At 29.3% G+C, this 15397-nt stretch overlaps 2 protein-coding genes across 2 annotated transcripts in view; both read right to left on the minus strand.

Annotated features, from left to right (window-relative positions):
* Window positions 1-388, minus strand: part of Rs1 (Dead-box helicase Rs1) — a 17652-nt gene extending 17264 nt beyond the window's left edge. Inside the window, exon 1 of the mRNA XM_014419323.3 lies at window positions 225-388. Within this exon, the coding sequence (XP_014274809.1) occupies window positions 225-308 (84 nt within the window). The 5' untranslated portion in view covers window positions 309-388. The remainder of the gene's footprint in view (window positions 1-224) is intronic.
* Window positions 389-5237: 4849 nt separating this feature from the next.
* NT1 (Neurotrophin 1) overlaps window positions 5238-15397 on the minus strand; it is a 123682-nt gene continuing 113522 nt past the window's right edge. The window contains exons 4-12 of the mRNA XM_014419313.2: window positions 13604-13752; window positions 13408-13510; window positions 12585-12702; window positions 11521-11619; window positions 11234-11395; window positions 11002-11125; window positions 9897-10073; window positions 9099-9265; window positions 5238-8113 (exon numbers count right to left, since the gene is read on the minus strand). Of these exons, the coding sequence (XP_014274799.1) occupies window positions 7861-8113; window positions 9099-9265; window positions 9897-10073; window positions 11002-11125; window positions 11234-11395; window positions 11521-11619; window positions 12585-12702; window positions 13408-13510; window positions 13604-13752 (1352 nt within the window). The 3' untranslated portion in view covers window positions 5238-7860. The remainder of the gene's footprint in view (window positions 8114-9098; window positions 9266-9896; window positions 10074-11001; window positions 11126-11233; window positions 11396-11520; window positions 11620-12584; window positions 12703-13407; window positions 13511-13603; window positions 13753-15397) is intronic.

A 15397-nucleotide genomic window follows, 5' to 3' on the forward strand; every position in this document is an offset into this window, starting at 1 on the left:
GTCAGGGTTGCGGTCAAAGGAGAAATAAAAAACTACATTTAATGATATAGTTTCAATTCTACACCTTCAAAATTAAATTATCAATAGCCTGACAAAGTCAAGCTTAGGTAAAATAAAGAAGTAAAATAATTTCAGTAAAATATTTAAAAGATACATCAATTATTCTAGAACGAATATCACCCCATGTAGAAAATTCACATAGAAAATATAAATATAAATCTTACTTCCTCTTCTTCTTCTGACGATTCTGAATAATCAGGCACCTCATCTTCATCGTCAATCGTTTTAATTAAATCTTCAACTGTCATGATTGTACCAATCTAAAACCACATTTCAGTCATAAGAATTCAAAACAATGCCATGCTTTCAAACCTTTTCCAAAGAGAAACAAATTTGTAGTTGAAGCAACGCACTAACTTAGTATTTGCGTTGTTGGTCCGATACTTAGATAATGACTCCAGTAAAATTGTTTAAAAATTAATTTTTATCTTTAATTTATTCGAGTTCTAAAAGCAAATAAATTTAAATACCTTATACTAAGCTGAATAGGAAGTTTTCTCTTCAAAAATTTTAAATTATGTAGTTTTCATATTAAATTTAATAATGTCAAGTTCCGTAAACGGTTTGCATACGTAAAGTGAAACAATTAATGTTGATTGAAGACACACATGAAGAAATAAAGTTCTGAAATACATCAAAGGAACTTGATATGACATGAATTGGCATGCTGAAACCTTTAGCCTGTAGAACATAGTAGTTAAGGGGACTGAGCACTCTTTCAATTTCATTGCGTAAGCTCATATAAAATATTAAAATGCTTTGTGTTATTGCTAGAGTAAAGACAGTATTTATCTGCGTCGTATTTTTCTGTAAGAGGGTCTCCTATCACAAGACTCTTTAAGTAGATAAGCTTGAAAATGCGCATTTCAACGTTTTTCCCACAGTAATGTGATGATTTCCAAACATGATATAACAATTCCAATAACTTTATTGGATATGTAGTCACATTTAACGAGGATATTTATTAATATTGCTGTGTGCGAAAGCTCACAACTCTCGAATGCTGCTCGTTGCATTGAGTCAAGAGATCCTTGTCAGCCATGTTTCAGTAGAATTGAATTAAGTTCTCTTTCTTTTACGTAAATTAAAAATTATATTCATCTTTAGTGACTCGTAATACAATGAGGTCGTGATAGCCGAAATGATCATCTGTCATTTTAGAAACCTTGAGTCAGAAACGGAGCCAGTTCGAATTCAGCCTGGGTATGTTGAAATGTTCTTCGTGGTGGGCCCACGGTATATAGTTGTGCACATGAGCTAATCCACTGAGCGCGGCAATGCAGCCTGGAAGACGTTCGAAGCTCAATAAGTAACATTTCAACCAAGACCCGAATATTAATTATTGTCTTGGGTATATGTATGTATACAAAATACATGTATATATATATAAACTGTGACTTTATAAATACCAAATCGTTGTGTATATTATCAATAAATCTAATACACAGAGACCTGGATGAGCCCAAATTTACTATTTGAACGCATCTCGACGTCAATGTTAGTTGTGAGATGTGTAAGATCATATCTAACGACGCTGATAATAGATTTCCTTTTAGTTCCTTCTGGAATCGACCAGGTTGTTTCAACTTGGAGTTGTTACTTGACCTTTAAATATTCCACCTTTCTTTCCTAATATCAACATGCTCCAAAAACTGGTCCCCATTTGGCTTGTTACCAGCTAGATCAAGAAACTGTTTTCTTCCACTAGCATAGCAATGCATAGAAACTGGTTCCCTCCAGCTTCCAGGTTACATTGAAAGCCTAGTGACCTTTCAGATACCTCCTGTCTATTTCCTTGATAGCTGGTAGTACTATCAGTATCTTACATACGAATTTACATAACAGATATCTGTCTCCTGGAATCTCTGCTTGTTTGAAGGAGATGGTTTCAAGAAATAAACATCTGCTTTTAGACAGTATAGTAATGGTTCCCAACGTATGGAACTCTGCGAACCACTAATGTAAGCTGTAAATCGAGTCATGTGCAACTTACCCTCTCTCCCAACAAGGGAAAGGTGGGATTATCCTCAGATTTTTTAAATTAGGTTCCTTAGTAACTCACTTTTATTTTGCATTTGTCTGTTAAAACTTTTCAGCTGACATACCAACATCAGGTAAGATAATAAAATAGTTCTAACAATAAATTTACTGTTACAGTGTCACAAAAATGTGTCTTAGAACGGTCCCATACTCATTCCAAGACTCAATGGATGACCTATGGTTTGCAGATCACCAGTTGGGAATGCTGCTCTATAGCACCGCACCCATAGGAACAGAGCTGTAATCATGTCATACCTTCCAGAGTACTCTTCTGTCTTCAGGGTTCTCTAAAAGTTTTAAACAATGAAACAATAAAAATAATAAAACCAATTGTACAAATTTTAATTAAAAATTCATATTAATTACCATGTAAAACAAAAACAAAGTGACAGCAGATAAATAAGTGGAATACTCGGGAAAATGAAAACATAGGAAGGATTAATACAATGTTTAATTCTTTTAAGTGCAACAAAGATTGATTGTCAAGGTAGTACCAATATACTTTTTAAAACTTGTTTTTAAATGTGATGAAATAAAATTATATTGATAGGGCACAAAGAGCTATGTAGATCTGTAATATTGGAAAACAATTTTTGTTATTCAAGGTGATTTGTACTAGTATTTTATTAATGTTTAAATAATATGTATATGATTGTTTTATTATTCCATTGATTCAAATTTTTAGAGAAACCTGAAGATGGAGGTGTACTTCGAAACATTGGTTAATTTTATATATTTTAAATAAAAGAGAATATGGAAAGTAAAAATCACAAAATATTTATATTATACAAGACCTATGTATATTTGAAAGAGAGATTCTTCGGTATGTTCCACTAAGAAGGAACACAACATAGAGGAGGCGAACAGACAAACTGTACTCTTTATTATGGAACCAGATGTTGTTAGAATAAAAAAGGGCTTGGCAGGTTTCAATGGGTAGGTCTTATGGCAAGAATGGATGCGCGGGAGATTTCAAGAAAACTCCTCAATGAGGAACCACCAGAACATGATAGAGAGGCTGCTCCAAATCACGATGGGCTGATGGTGTAAAAGAAGATTAAAGAACTTGCAACATGTTCGATGCCAGAGCGCAGCTGCACTTAAACAGATAAACTAGTATAAAAGATCTATGATCTTCTTGCTTTGGCTTATGATTTAAAATAAGAAATTCAGGAGGTGTCCAGGTGAGCAAAATGCTCAAATGAGAAAAAAAGATGCCACGTTTGGAGTGTACTGGTGAGAGAAATGCTCAGTCTTACCATTACAAGGAGGCCAGAGCAAAACTGTACAGTATCCTAAGTATAAAAGTATTCTAAAAAAAAAAAAAAAAAAAAATGAAATACTAGGAAAATATGGACGATTATTTCCCAACATGAGCAAAGTGCTGAAGGCTACACCTCACCTGGGTTGAATATTGGAGAAGATGAAAAGTGCAAATCATAAAATATTTATACCATACAAGGTAAGCCTTTCTGGTGTAAAAGTGTGGTATTTAATAAGAGGTTTCACTTCATTTGTCAATCAGATTTAACAAAATAACACAATGTTGAATTGAAATTTTAGTAAGAGAGAGAAATATCATTGAAGTTTGTTTTTCTTTGATTTTTCTGAAAACTGAACTTCATTTTATATTGAAATTAAATCTGTCCTGCTACAACCCATGAAGAGTTATGGGTGCAGTACTTTGTAAGGAAGTATTGTTACTAGAATAATGGTTATACATGGAGGTGATTTGGTCAGTATCACGCTTGACTGTCAGATTTTTACCCAATTAAGGCTAAAGCCCACAGGGCTGACTCACCACAACTGTGAAACAGAAAATAATTGTCTGCCACGGTCGAATTCGAATCCAGGTCCTTGGAGTTAATAGTACAGTGCCTTACTAGTTTCCCAGTAGTTCCCACTAGTTCCCAGAGTTTCCCACTTCATTTCATCTGTTCAACCTAATATATTGTAATATCCTCTTTTATGAGAAAATAGTTATTTTTGTATATAAATGATTTTAGTTCTGTTTTTATTTTATGTATCAATGTTAAATATTGTTCATTTGTTTTGTTGAACCAAAAAGCAAGCTAACCAATTTTCATTGTCTATAATAAATAGGTTATTCAAAGCAAAGCCAAGATGGCGTTGAATAGCGGCCATGTTGAGCAGATTCAAATATTTAAAAAACTTCTCATCATAATTGTAGTTACAGTAAATTTAAGGAAAAAGTAGAAGTTAAGAATAAGTATTAAAGAAAATTATTTATAAAGAAAATCATAAGAAAAAACTTAAAACCGTAGTGCTCCAATCGATGTTGAGAATTAACACCTAGAGAAGGGGAAGGAACAAAACTTTGTTTTTGTTTTGTTAAAAAACTCAAAACAGTAGTGCTCCAATCGATGTTGAGAATTAACACCTAGAGAAGGGGAAGGAAGAAACCTTGGTTTTTGTTTGATTCGTTGCTTAGGCGTGGGCAGGGATTGATGTTTCCTGGATGCAGGAAGTCATCATCTTTTGTCTAGCTCAAGGGTAGACATCTTGAAAAAGAAGACATCGAAGAGTCACCCAAGAAGAATAAGGAACTCTTTGTTTTGGATCGCTAGTGAATGAGATGAGTGAAAACTGAGGACAAATGCTTTGTCAACAGTCAGTTTGTTTGTTGAAAGATTGTTTACAGCAAGTGTTAGTTTATTGATAAAGAAAACAATCCATCATCAAAAGAAGATTATATAAATTGGCTAGTGTTGTACAAAATAGAATTTTAAGTATATTTGTAAATATGTAAATTGTAAGTATATTAATAATTTAGTTGACTGTTCTGATTGCCTAGAAACCCGCCCTGAGATTAAGAGTCTATAATATTATATATAATAAAATAAAAATTCTCATAGCTATTTAATATTTAATCTTGTTATTTAACCTTGTCATGTTCCAAACTATATTTTAGATCTGAGAAAAATTAAAAAACTACCAATTTCCCTTTAACTTACTTTAAAATAATTTTTTAATATTACAATATCATCCAACCAAAACTGACATGTATTCTTTCTTTATCTGTTTGTGGGCAATGAAGAATGTAGGGATAATTAATAAAATAAAAAAAAAATATTTCAATTACATTTTATTTATAAAATTATATATAAAAAAGATAGTTGTACATACAGATTACATCATGGTCATGCCCTGTCAATAAATAATATTTACACTTTACAAAATAACAGACATAACAAAAAAGGGGTTCTTTTTTTAAAATTCACACCTAATTTCCTAGTTCAATTTCTAATACAAAGCTAAATATATATACATAGACTTTCTAGCTCCTTTATTTACAATAATATTATAGAAAATCTTAATATAATGCAGATCTGATTTTACTACACAATCGTTAAACACACAAATTAACAGGCAATTATCTAATCACATATTTGGTACAAATTTAAATTTAAATAACAACAATCTTAATAAGTTTTAACATACCTATTTTGCCAATTAAAACCATCTAAAAACTTTATAATATTGATTTTAATAACTTGAGGAAAGTTGTGAATTGCTGACAAAATTAATTAATTTATATCTTACTTTCAAAGAAAATTCATTCTGTCAAATCATTACAAAATAAAGAGAAAGCTATAACTTCCATTTTTTTTTTTTCATAATTTTATTAAATATTCCAGCACACCAGAACAAAGTCAATTATTTTGATTTTATTAATTTTGTAGTTTTATTTTATGGTTGAAATTCTGTTAGTTTAGAACTGATAAATGATCAAAACAGAAAACCAATGTAAAACACAAATACCAAATAGATAAAGTTATTTATATTTAATGAATACTTGATTTTTGTCTTAATTGTTTTAAAAAGCCCATTAAATGAAATAGTATTGATAAAATTAAATTTGGAGTAATAAATATGCAATTTAATCATATTTACATTATATATATTACTTTCTTACTCTCTTAACAGTAAATAAGTGTAACAATAATGTATATATTAATATGTATGTATTAAAAAACATAAAATATTACAAAAATCCTCAATATTCACTTGGATTTCTTAGATTTTTTTTGTGCTGATGTTACATCTTGCATTTTATTTATACAAGATGTATTATAGAAGGATTGACTGTTTTTTACCATCTGGTTCTTTGAAGATTTTAATTGAGGATTCCTCAAGTAATAATAAATTATACACATCATGTTTAGTAAATTCATTTTCAGTTTTATATGATATAATTAAAGAGCTCGAGACAAGAATATGACAAACCAGATTATATAAATTTTGTTAGTAGAGTGATTTTTAAAATTTATAGTTCATATTCGATAATATTATAAGTTAATATGTTGGAATTAAGTTGTTAGTCAAGTAACATAATAAATTGGAAAATAATTATTGTGGTAAAAAAATGCATTTTTCATAAAATCAGAATTGTGGCTTGTCATACTCTTGCCCCAAACCATTCCATCATAATAACGTATAAAATTATATTTATAAATTACAATTAATTCAAGAATTTATAGATATAAATAATTCAGACATTTTAAAATAAAAATAGAGAAATGAATTAGCATTCAGTGCTAAAGCATTTATAGACCATAGAGAGAGAACAGCAGATGTCAAAAAAACTTGAATGCAAGGAAATGAAAATCAAAGTTTAATGACTTCTAAAAAACACAGTTTCTCTTTTTAAATGAGTGAGTTATATTATATATGCAATTATATTCCTTACTATATGTTTCATATATAGGTAAGTGAAAATAATATTCAAAAACCTTAATACCTAAGAGTGTCATACCAGGAACTACATTTGTAATTAGTATTAATTAATTGATCTTTGAATAATAAAAAAATTTCAAAATGAAAAAAAAAAATCATCCAACCTCAAAAAAACAGATTAATAATGATTTAAAATATATAAATTTGTTTTTAAAACGGAACAATAATTTTATTATATTAAAATGAGATAAGGCAAAAAATGTATCATTTACGTAAAAGGAAAATAAAACATTTACCGTATCATCAAAAACAATGCCGATTATAGAACTTGCTGATAAAATTAACAAATATGTGGAAAAAATTTATAAAATATGCTATATTTATAAATTTACTAACAATGAATCAAGCAGCATCAACTGAATACAGCCCAAAATTCACTGAGTCATAAAACCTCATAAACAAGTAACAGATATTAGAGCAATAAAACAATATAGATGGACCAAACGATTATTTGACTAAGTTCAAGACAATTATTATTATTAATTTCAAAGTCCCTTTAACTGTTGAGAATTCATTGATTTATGAATATTGCCTGTTTTTCACCTTTACATTTCAACAGACTTTTATTCCCCTTTAAATTCTTGTATTTTTCAAATCTATTCTATAGAGGTATAGAACCTTTTTTTTTTGTATGTTTGACGTTGGTATATAGTGCTTTTCTTCATCTACTTTTACCTTAAAATTACTACATCTTGAAAAAAAAAAATGACATCGTCTGTTTTTGCCAGTAGTTTAAATTTTCTATCAATATTGTTTTGCATTAAATCAGAATTTATAAATTACAGATTACGAAGATTATTCAATGGCTTAATGAAATTAGTTTTGCTTCTCAAACTTTTTATAGAATTTATTCACAAGCTTAAAGCAATTTCTACTAGGAAGTGCTTTAGGTAATTAATTCAAAAATGTCAGATTTCAAATGAAAGAAAAAAATGTTGTATCGTAGAAAACTATTCAGTGATGGACGGTATGCTTTACAATATTTTAAAGTAATCTTTTATTTCAAAATTGACGCGGAAACTCCCCACCTGTGATAGGCGTCCAGTCAAACCCTATCCTAGACTCAGCTCTAGCCTCTTGCTCTTGCGGCCTAAAGTAGTCAATGATAGGATGATAACTGTAATTAATCCGTTTTGGTGGAGGAGGTGTTGGCCTTGAAGCTGTAGGCGCAGTAGGAACTCCCATCGTATCAGCATTCAAACTGTCCATTGGCAATGCTGGGTGTCGACTATTCAAAGTAGGTTTGAACCTTATCCTGAAAAATAATTTGATTAAATTTGACATATTGTGGTTCCTTAATGATTTGGTGATGGGAGGGTGAAGCAAAAAGTCACTTTTTAGACAAATTATTTATGTATTTTTTTAAATGTCATCCTTACATTACTGTGTAATTTTCTTAATAAAGCTACATATATGAATCAATTGATTGTACAATTTAATTTTCCTTTCTATAGCATGAAATACATTTATTTATTTGATTTTACTTGTTTACAAGTATTATTGTAAAAAAAAATGTTTTATTCTGGTTTTTCCAATAAGTAGTTTTAATACTTTGAATCGGTGGTTAGTTTTTGGGATAACAGTTTTTAATAAAGATTAGAATTGTACCATCCTTGGATATTCTATTGAACATTTTTTTATTTAAAAAGATTGTAGTTAACCTACAAAATTTAAAGTAATCATATTTTTTAATATTTTAATAGTGCTTTATTTAATCAATTTCAAACATACTCAAATTAATTATAATACTTACAAAAAAAAAATAAATGAAATAACTCATATATTTTATTAACTTTTCTATTTTTAGCTGCTAACTTTACCTAATATATGGTCCTATGAACAATGATTTATTTATTTATTGTAATCACATTTTTTTTTTTTTCTAGAAACTTTGATGTTATCTTATTTTTGTAATATGATTGTATTATTATTTTTTCAATCATATAATTAAAAATTGAGGCTTAGTATTTTTAAATATTTTAAAGTACAATAATTTTGGAAGATTATATGTAGACCGTATGTAAACAATTATTACTATGAATAACCATAGTCACAGAAGAAAAAGCTATTTATTATACCTGGAACATCTTGCTACATTAGAATAAATAATTTTATTTATGTATAGGTGATTCCAGAGTATTATTTTTGGGTGACAATAATAAAAATAAAGATTAGGATTCATAGCTATCACCAAACTATTCCTATTTGTTTAACTTGTGTGTTTTTTAAAAAATGGTTACCTGTCAACTGTGTTATTTCTCGTTGTTCTCCGCAAAGTATTTTCTAACGGAGGATATCTGACCTCTTCATGAGGTACTTCACCTTCTAAGGGAAGTGGAGGTCCTCTATGCTGGACAATTGGTCTCCTTCCGGAATCTCGTTTCGGTGGAATGTAACCTCTATTTCCCTGTGAACATTTAATTTTTTTTATTTAGGTACGAAATGTACTTCATTATAACAATTTTTAAATATAACATTTATAAAATGTTAATGAACTTAATGCATAAATTAATTAAATTATGTCATGGCAGCCTTCAATGAACAAGGTTTTAAATAACTGGAATTTTCATTGCATTACCAGTTTAAGTACTTGAATTTTTCTTTTTTGGAAAAGAAATTGGTCTCTAGGTTCTAAAGAACTTTAGCTTTTGTACCTTTGAGTTTTATATGGCTAATCTTGAAATGGATAATCAATAATTGTCTCAAATTGTGCTTACATTTCAAAATTGAAGTTATACTTTAATTACAGAGGAACTAATTGAACCCCAATGTGTAATAAGGGACCAACCAACATCGATAATTTTTTTCATTTTTCAACTTACTTAAGGCAAAGTGCTCCTCCGTATCTCTATTAGATATAAATAAAGCCATGATTTTTGTTCATAAATAAAAAAAATATCAATATAGCCAATAAAATATAACAAAAAAATTTTTTTTGGTTCCTTTATTCCAGGAATTTTTATTAATTTAAAAATAGTAAATAATTAACAAAAAAGGTGGAATATTTATTTTAAAAAAAGGCTGATTTAGATACATACTGGAGGCTGTGGTGGTATGATTGGAATCCTGACTGCGGAAAGGCTCTCATCATTGGAAACAAGATTAGAATCGATGTGTTCCGAAGGAGGAGCTGGTGAAGTCTTCTCTGGGATCAGCTGGGAATAATGGTTCCCACTTTTGTAACCGAGCACTCTGCAGGAGCAACAGGTGGGTACCTGGAGCACATTTATAATACAGTTAAACTTCTCTTAAAGGAAATATATGTATATAGAAGGAAATATATATTTATTTATTTATTCCAAAAAAAAATTCATTTACTGATATAATTTGTAATTAATTTGGTATTAAACCTTGTGTAATAATCTACTGCATTTGTATTGTAAAATTTTTCATTATTGAACTACTTGTATATTTGCTTTTTGAAAACAAATTAGGCAATAATATAAGATTTTAAATAAGTTTCATTTGTAATATTTGTTTGTAAACTAGATGTTCTTATGCCAAAAAAACAAAATAAAAAAATAGAACATTTGATTTTAATTGTAATTTTTAGAGGAAATGTTGCCCAAAAAGCACAACACAACAAGAACAATACACTTCTCATTATGGACAGAAGCACTCTAAGATGTGTGACAGGTCTATATAGAGGACACTGTTAGCCGAATAAGGACCTCCATAACATGAGACTGACAGAGTCACCAATCTGCAGGTTCTGAAGAATGGATGATGAGACTGTGTACCACATCATTTGTAGATGTGATGCATTAGCAAGGATATGATTTCTTACCTTTAGAAAGGATCGTATCTTAGACCTATACTTTGTGAGATGTTAGACCCGTATACAATATCCAGATTCCCAAAGGCATCTGTCCTGCTTTTAGGAGAGGAGGGACGGCGTACAATAGTTTGCTGTCTAATGTCACTTCTAAGTATTTAACTGATTTGGCAGAAGAGAAAGGGATATAATTTAAATCTATGGTTGAAGAAACAATAGGCCATCATTTCTTGACAATTATATTTTCTGTTTTATCAATATTTAGATTGATATGTACTTAAATGTTTTTTTGATAAAATACAATTTTTTCGTTTTTGATTCCTTAGACAATGTTTCATAAAAAGGAAAACAATTAAAAAGCTATTAACCTTAAAGACATCCATTGTTAGTCCATTATTTTCATCCCAAGTAAGGAGTCGATGGTAGTTGTAGACCTGTACGCACTGTGATTCTATCTCATCTCTCAGGTAATGGCATGATCCTTGCGGTTTCCTATTGCATTAAATAACAACATATACTTTAATAAACAATAAATTATAGATTTATATATTTTTTTAGTAGATAATTTGTGAATTACTAAATCAATATTGTGAAACTTACGAGCAAATCTCTAGTCGAAGTGTTTGAGTGTAGTCATTGGTATTAACAATGAATTTCCACTGGCCACTGGTAGCACGAGCCTTCTTTGGCCTTGCTAACTCTACCCTAGTTTGGCACATGAGTCCCTTTGTAGCAGAATCAGATGTCTGGTCACTCTTTCTTCTATTTTAGATTTGTATTATATGTTAGTTAAAATAGTTAAATTTATTTTTCAATAAATGCTTTAATATGAGTTTAAATTAAATATGAAGTGAAAAGTTCAAAGATATACATATAAATGAGCATACCTCTGCAATTCAGATTCCAACTCTTGCCGAGGTTCTGATGTAAATATCTCAAATCTTCCAGGATGGCCGTCACTTTTTATACTGTTGAGAATTAACTCCCTATTTCAAAGAATAATTAACAAGTCAATTTAAAATATTTAGTTATATGGGATCTGGAACTAACATAAAAATCTCTAATCAACAGAAACAGATTGATCTTAAAGGATAAAAAATCAAATGGGAAACTACAGTTTTTTTATTTTTAATTTATGATTCTATAATATAAGTTAATTACAGAAGTTTTCGTTTATAAATTCATTTTATGATATTAAAGCCACCATTTTAATCCTTATTCAACTCTAATATAAAGAATGCATATTGCAGCATGCAGTCTTTGTCAATAGGGTGAAGAATGGCGGGACATACTTTGTGGGAAAGTGAGCCCAAGCCTCCTACAGACTGCAACTTTTGAAACAGACAATAATTAAACCTAGAGATATCACTAGACTAACCCTAAGCACTTAATGTAAGTTATTAGAAGTACAATATGGTATTATAATATAAAACGTAATACTAATACGTTTTCTGACACATATTATTATTCACATATGTATGTATTAGTTTTGGTTTTTCAATAATAGAAGGGGGTAAGAGAAAAAAACGCTAGCTCACTTAGAAAGGATCTACACATTATAATACCAACAACTCAATTGATTTAAAAAATTTAATTTTTTCCTTAAAAAGTGATTTTGATAGCGAAAATATGCTACATGTGCTTAGTCTTTGGTATAAGAAAATTCTCAAATTAATTAATTATTTAATTATTTTAATTTTTTTGCCACAACCTTATTGTAAACCACTCACTCAATATTGCCGTATCACTGAGAATCACCCTAAAGCTTATTATTAATTAATGCAGTTTTAAATTTTTATTACACATGCAACCTTTTTTGAATAATTATATAACTAATATTAGCAAGTAATTTATAAAATAAAGTTATAACTATATGATTAATATTAGTAAGAAAAACTAATTATGAGATAATGATTTGTAATTTATTAGATAATAGCAACAGTAGCCATACTCAGGGTAATCATTTGTTTCTAAGCAAAGGTTGTTTGTTACTTTGGTGCAAGTTTGCAATTTTGATCCCAATGGTTTTCTTAACGGTCTTCCTGGTCTCGGTCTGCTTCCAAGTTTATCTGAAATAAATATTCCTTAGTGATAATTAAAAAAAACATTGATTTTTTGTAAATAAGTAATTATTATAATCTGTGATTGTATTAATAATCAATTTTTTATAGTGGGAAAAATAATTTTTTTTTTCTATGTATATTTGTTTGTCTTATTATTTGACTCACTCTTTTAGCGGTTCCCTGAAAAAGTTATATTTCAAAATGTTTTGTTCTATCTGCTGGTTTAGTCCCTTATTTCTAAGGACATATGAATGTATGTTAGTGCCTACAATTATTAGATTTTGTTTTATAAATAGTAAAAAAATAAAATCCTTTTTTTTACATAATTAAAATTGAATTTTTTATGGAATCATTAAACAAAATACCAGAAATACCAATATAGCATAATTGGTAATTTATTTGTTCAATTCTTTTGAAACTAAGATGGAAAAGGTATTGAAGTAGTTGATAACAGTGAAATTCCATAAGAAGGATGATCTGATTAGGAAAGATCTTTCAAGAGCTGAAGTAAGGTGGGCTATTGCATATAAACTGAGAACGAGAACTATGCCAATGAACAGAAGATTTGACTTGAAGGAGATTGGAATTGTATGATGGATGGCATGTTTGTATAGCGTGATAGAGGATTTTTATGACAAATATATAAGTGTTTTTGAAAATTTTTACTATAGTTAGTTCTATCTAAAACTAAACAAAGTTTTTTTTACAAACCTATATGGACATTAGCATTTCGCCTGTTAATGCCACTAATTGATTGCGGAGGTCGACGAAAACTGGGGACACTTGCTGGCCTTAATCTTCCTTGATGATATATCTGTAAATTTTTAAACAGTGATATTTAAATAAAGATATTATTGCTCTTTTAATACATTATATGATAAAATGGAAATATATAATTTTGTATTACTTCAGAAACATATGCTGAACTTCTTCCAGTAGCTTGTTCTCTTGCAAGACCTTTGAACATGTTAGCTATGTCCATACTGATTGGGAGCATCAGCTGTGTTGTCGCATTGTCCATGGTTTTGGGGATCATAGGTGTAGGATCATTCGGATCTGAATAAAAAACAATTAAAATGTTTTTAAAACTGAAACTGTTATTGAAAATTAACAAGTTAATAAATAACATATTATAGCAACACGCTACCTACTGGTATAGACTTTAAGTATTACAACAGCTGAAAAGCTACCAGCTAACATGGGAACTACTACTGGTGACAAACAAATGCCTATATTAATATTTGTACTATCCCTTGTAAATACTTTAATTTCACACTTGTAATAACTATAGAAGATATTGTAATATACAAAGATTTATCATTTGAATAAATAAAGATTATAATAGAATCTGCTGATCCACCGAAAGCTAACATCTTACACTTAGTATCTCTAGATGGCGTTTAATTGCCTAGAGACTTGACTATGCTAGAATTGTAAGATCTGTGTGAAATCTCACTCCAAAAGAAACACTTCCTTACAAGGCAGAGGATAATAATTTACAATGAGGTGTAGATAGTTGACCGTAGATTAATGCTTGGAGAAATTTGTCGGGGGGTGCGGTCAGCAAAGAACAACATAAATAAACAAAACCAAATAAATAAATATGGTTTTGTTTATTTATGTTGTTCTTTGCTGACCGCACCCCCCGACAAACTTCTCCAAGAAAAAGATAATAAATAATTTACATATGGGATCAGTATATTTGGAAATGTATATTTTCTTTTATTTCTCTGGGTTACTCCTCCTTCCTCTACCTTTGTTGTTGTTTGTTTATTAGTTTTGAAAGGGCGTTTAACAGCCTGTTCATCAACGCCCGTTGGTTGTTGGCTTTGGTAAGGCCTAGTTGTTTTAGTCATAGCTTTGGTATGGTGTACTGATCCACACCAATTATAATTAAATTTGTGGCAATTAGTTTCCTATTCACTTGTATTTAAACTTGCTTATCTTGAGCTTTTTATTTTTTTATAAAATATATTTTTTTTGCATATTTTTACTTTCTTGGTATATATATTCTAATTTTTCTGTCACTTCCTTACAATCTTTATATCTTGTTTTTATTTAGCACTGCAAAGAAAGGCGAAACATTAACACTATATAGTTTTCAACTATTTTGTACCTTTATTGACTTTCTTCCTACAAATATCTTTTATATAAGTTTTTTGTCATTCTCCATTCATTAACTTTTATGACTTTATATGTTACAAATAATTTTTTCTGAATTCTTTGACTTTCCAACATTATATAGTATGTCTATATTACTAATTTTATAGCATATAATGTTTTCAACCTTGAAAAAATATTTGTCCTCTTATATCCTTAAGATAATCATCATATCCATTTTTCATTACTAATAAAAATATGATATGGTTAATTATTTTAAATAAACAAGATTTTATGAAAATTCTTTATTTAAGCCCTTTCAGACTATTTCACTGTGGATAAGATCTAGCTGATATCAAAGATCACCTAAACATACTCTATAAGATGTGGGGATCCTCTACTTACAAATTCTTTGTCTCAGTAAAAAACAAATCATGTTTATAATATTCATTATTTTGTAAAATATAGTGATATATTACAAAAAAAATAAATAAAAATGGGATCTATCTATGATTTTTCAGATCTGTTTTTTAGTAGTTCCAAGTTCCAATAAACTTATGAATACGATTTATTATAATTGGAGAAGTTTGTCGGGGGGTGC

Source organism: Halyomorpha halys, unplaced genomic scaffold (assembly GCF_000696795.3).
Source record: "Halyomorpha halys isolate HHAL.00 unplaced genomic scaffold, Hhal_1.1 Scaffold233.1, whole genome shotgun sequence".
In the NCBI taxonomy this organism is placed as follows: Eukaryota; Metazoa; Arthropoda; class Insecta; order Hemiptera; family Pentatomidae; genus Halyomorpha; species Halyomorpha halys.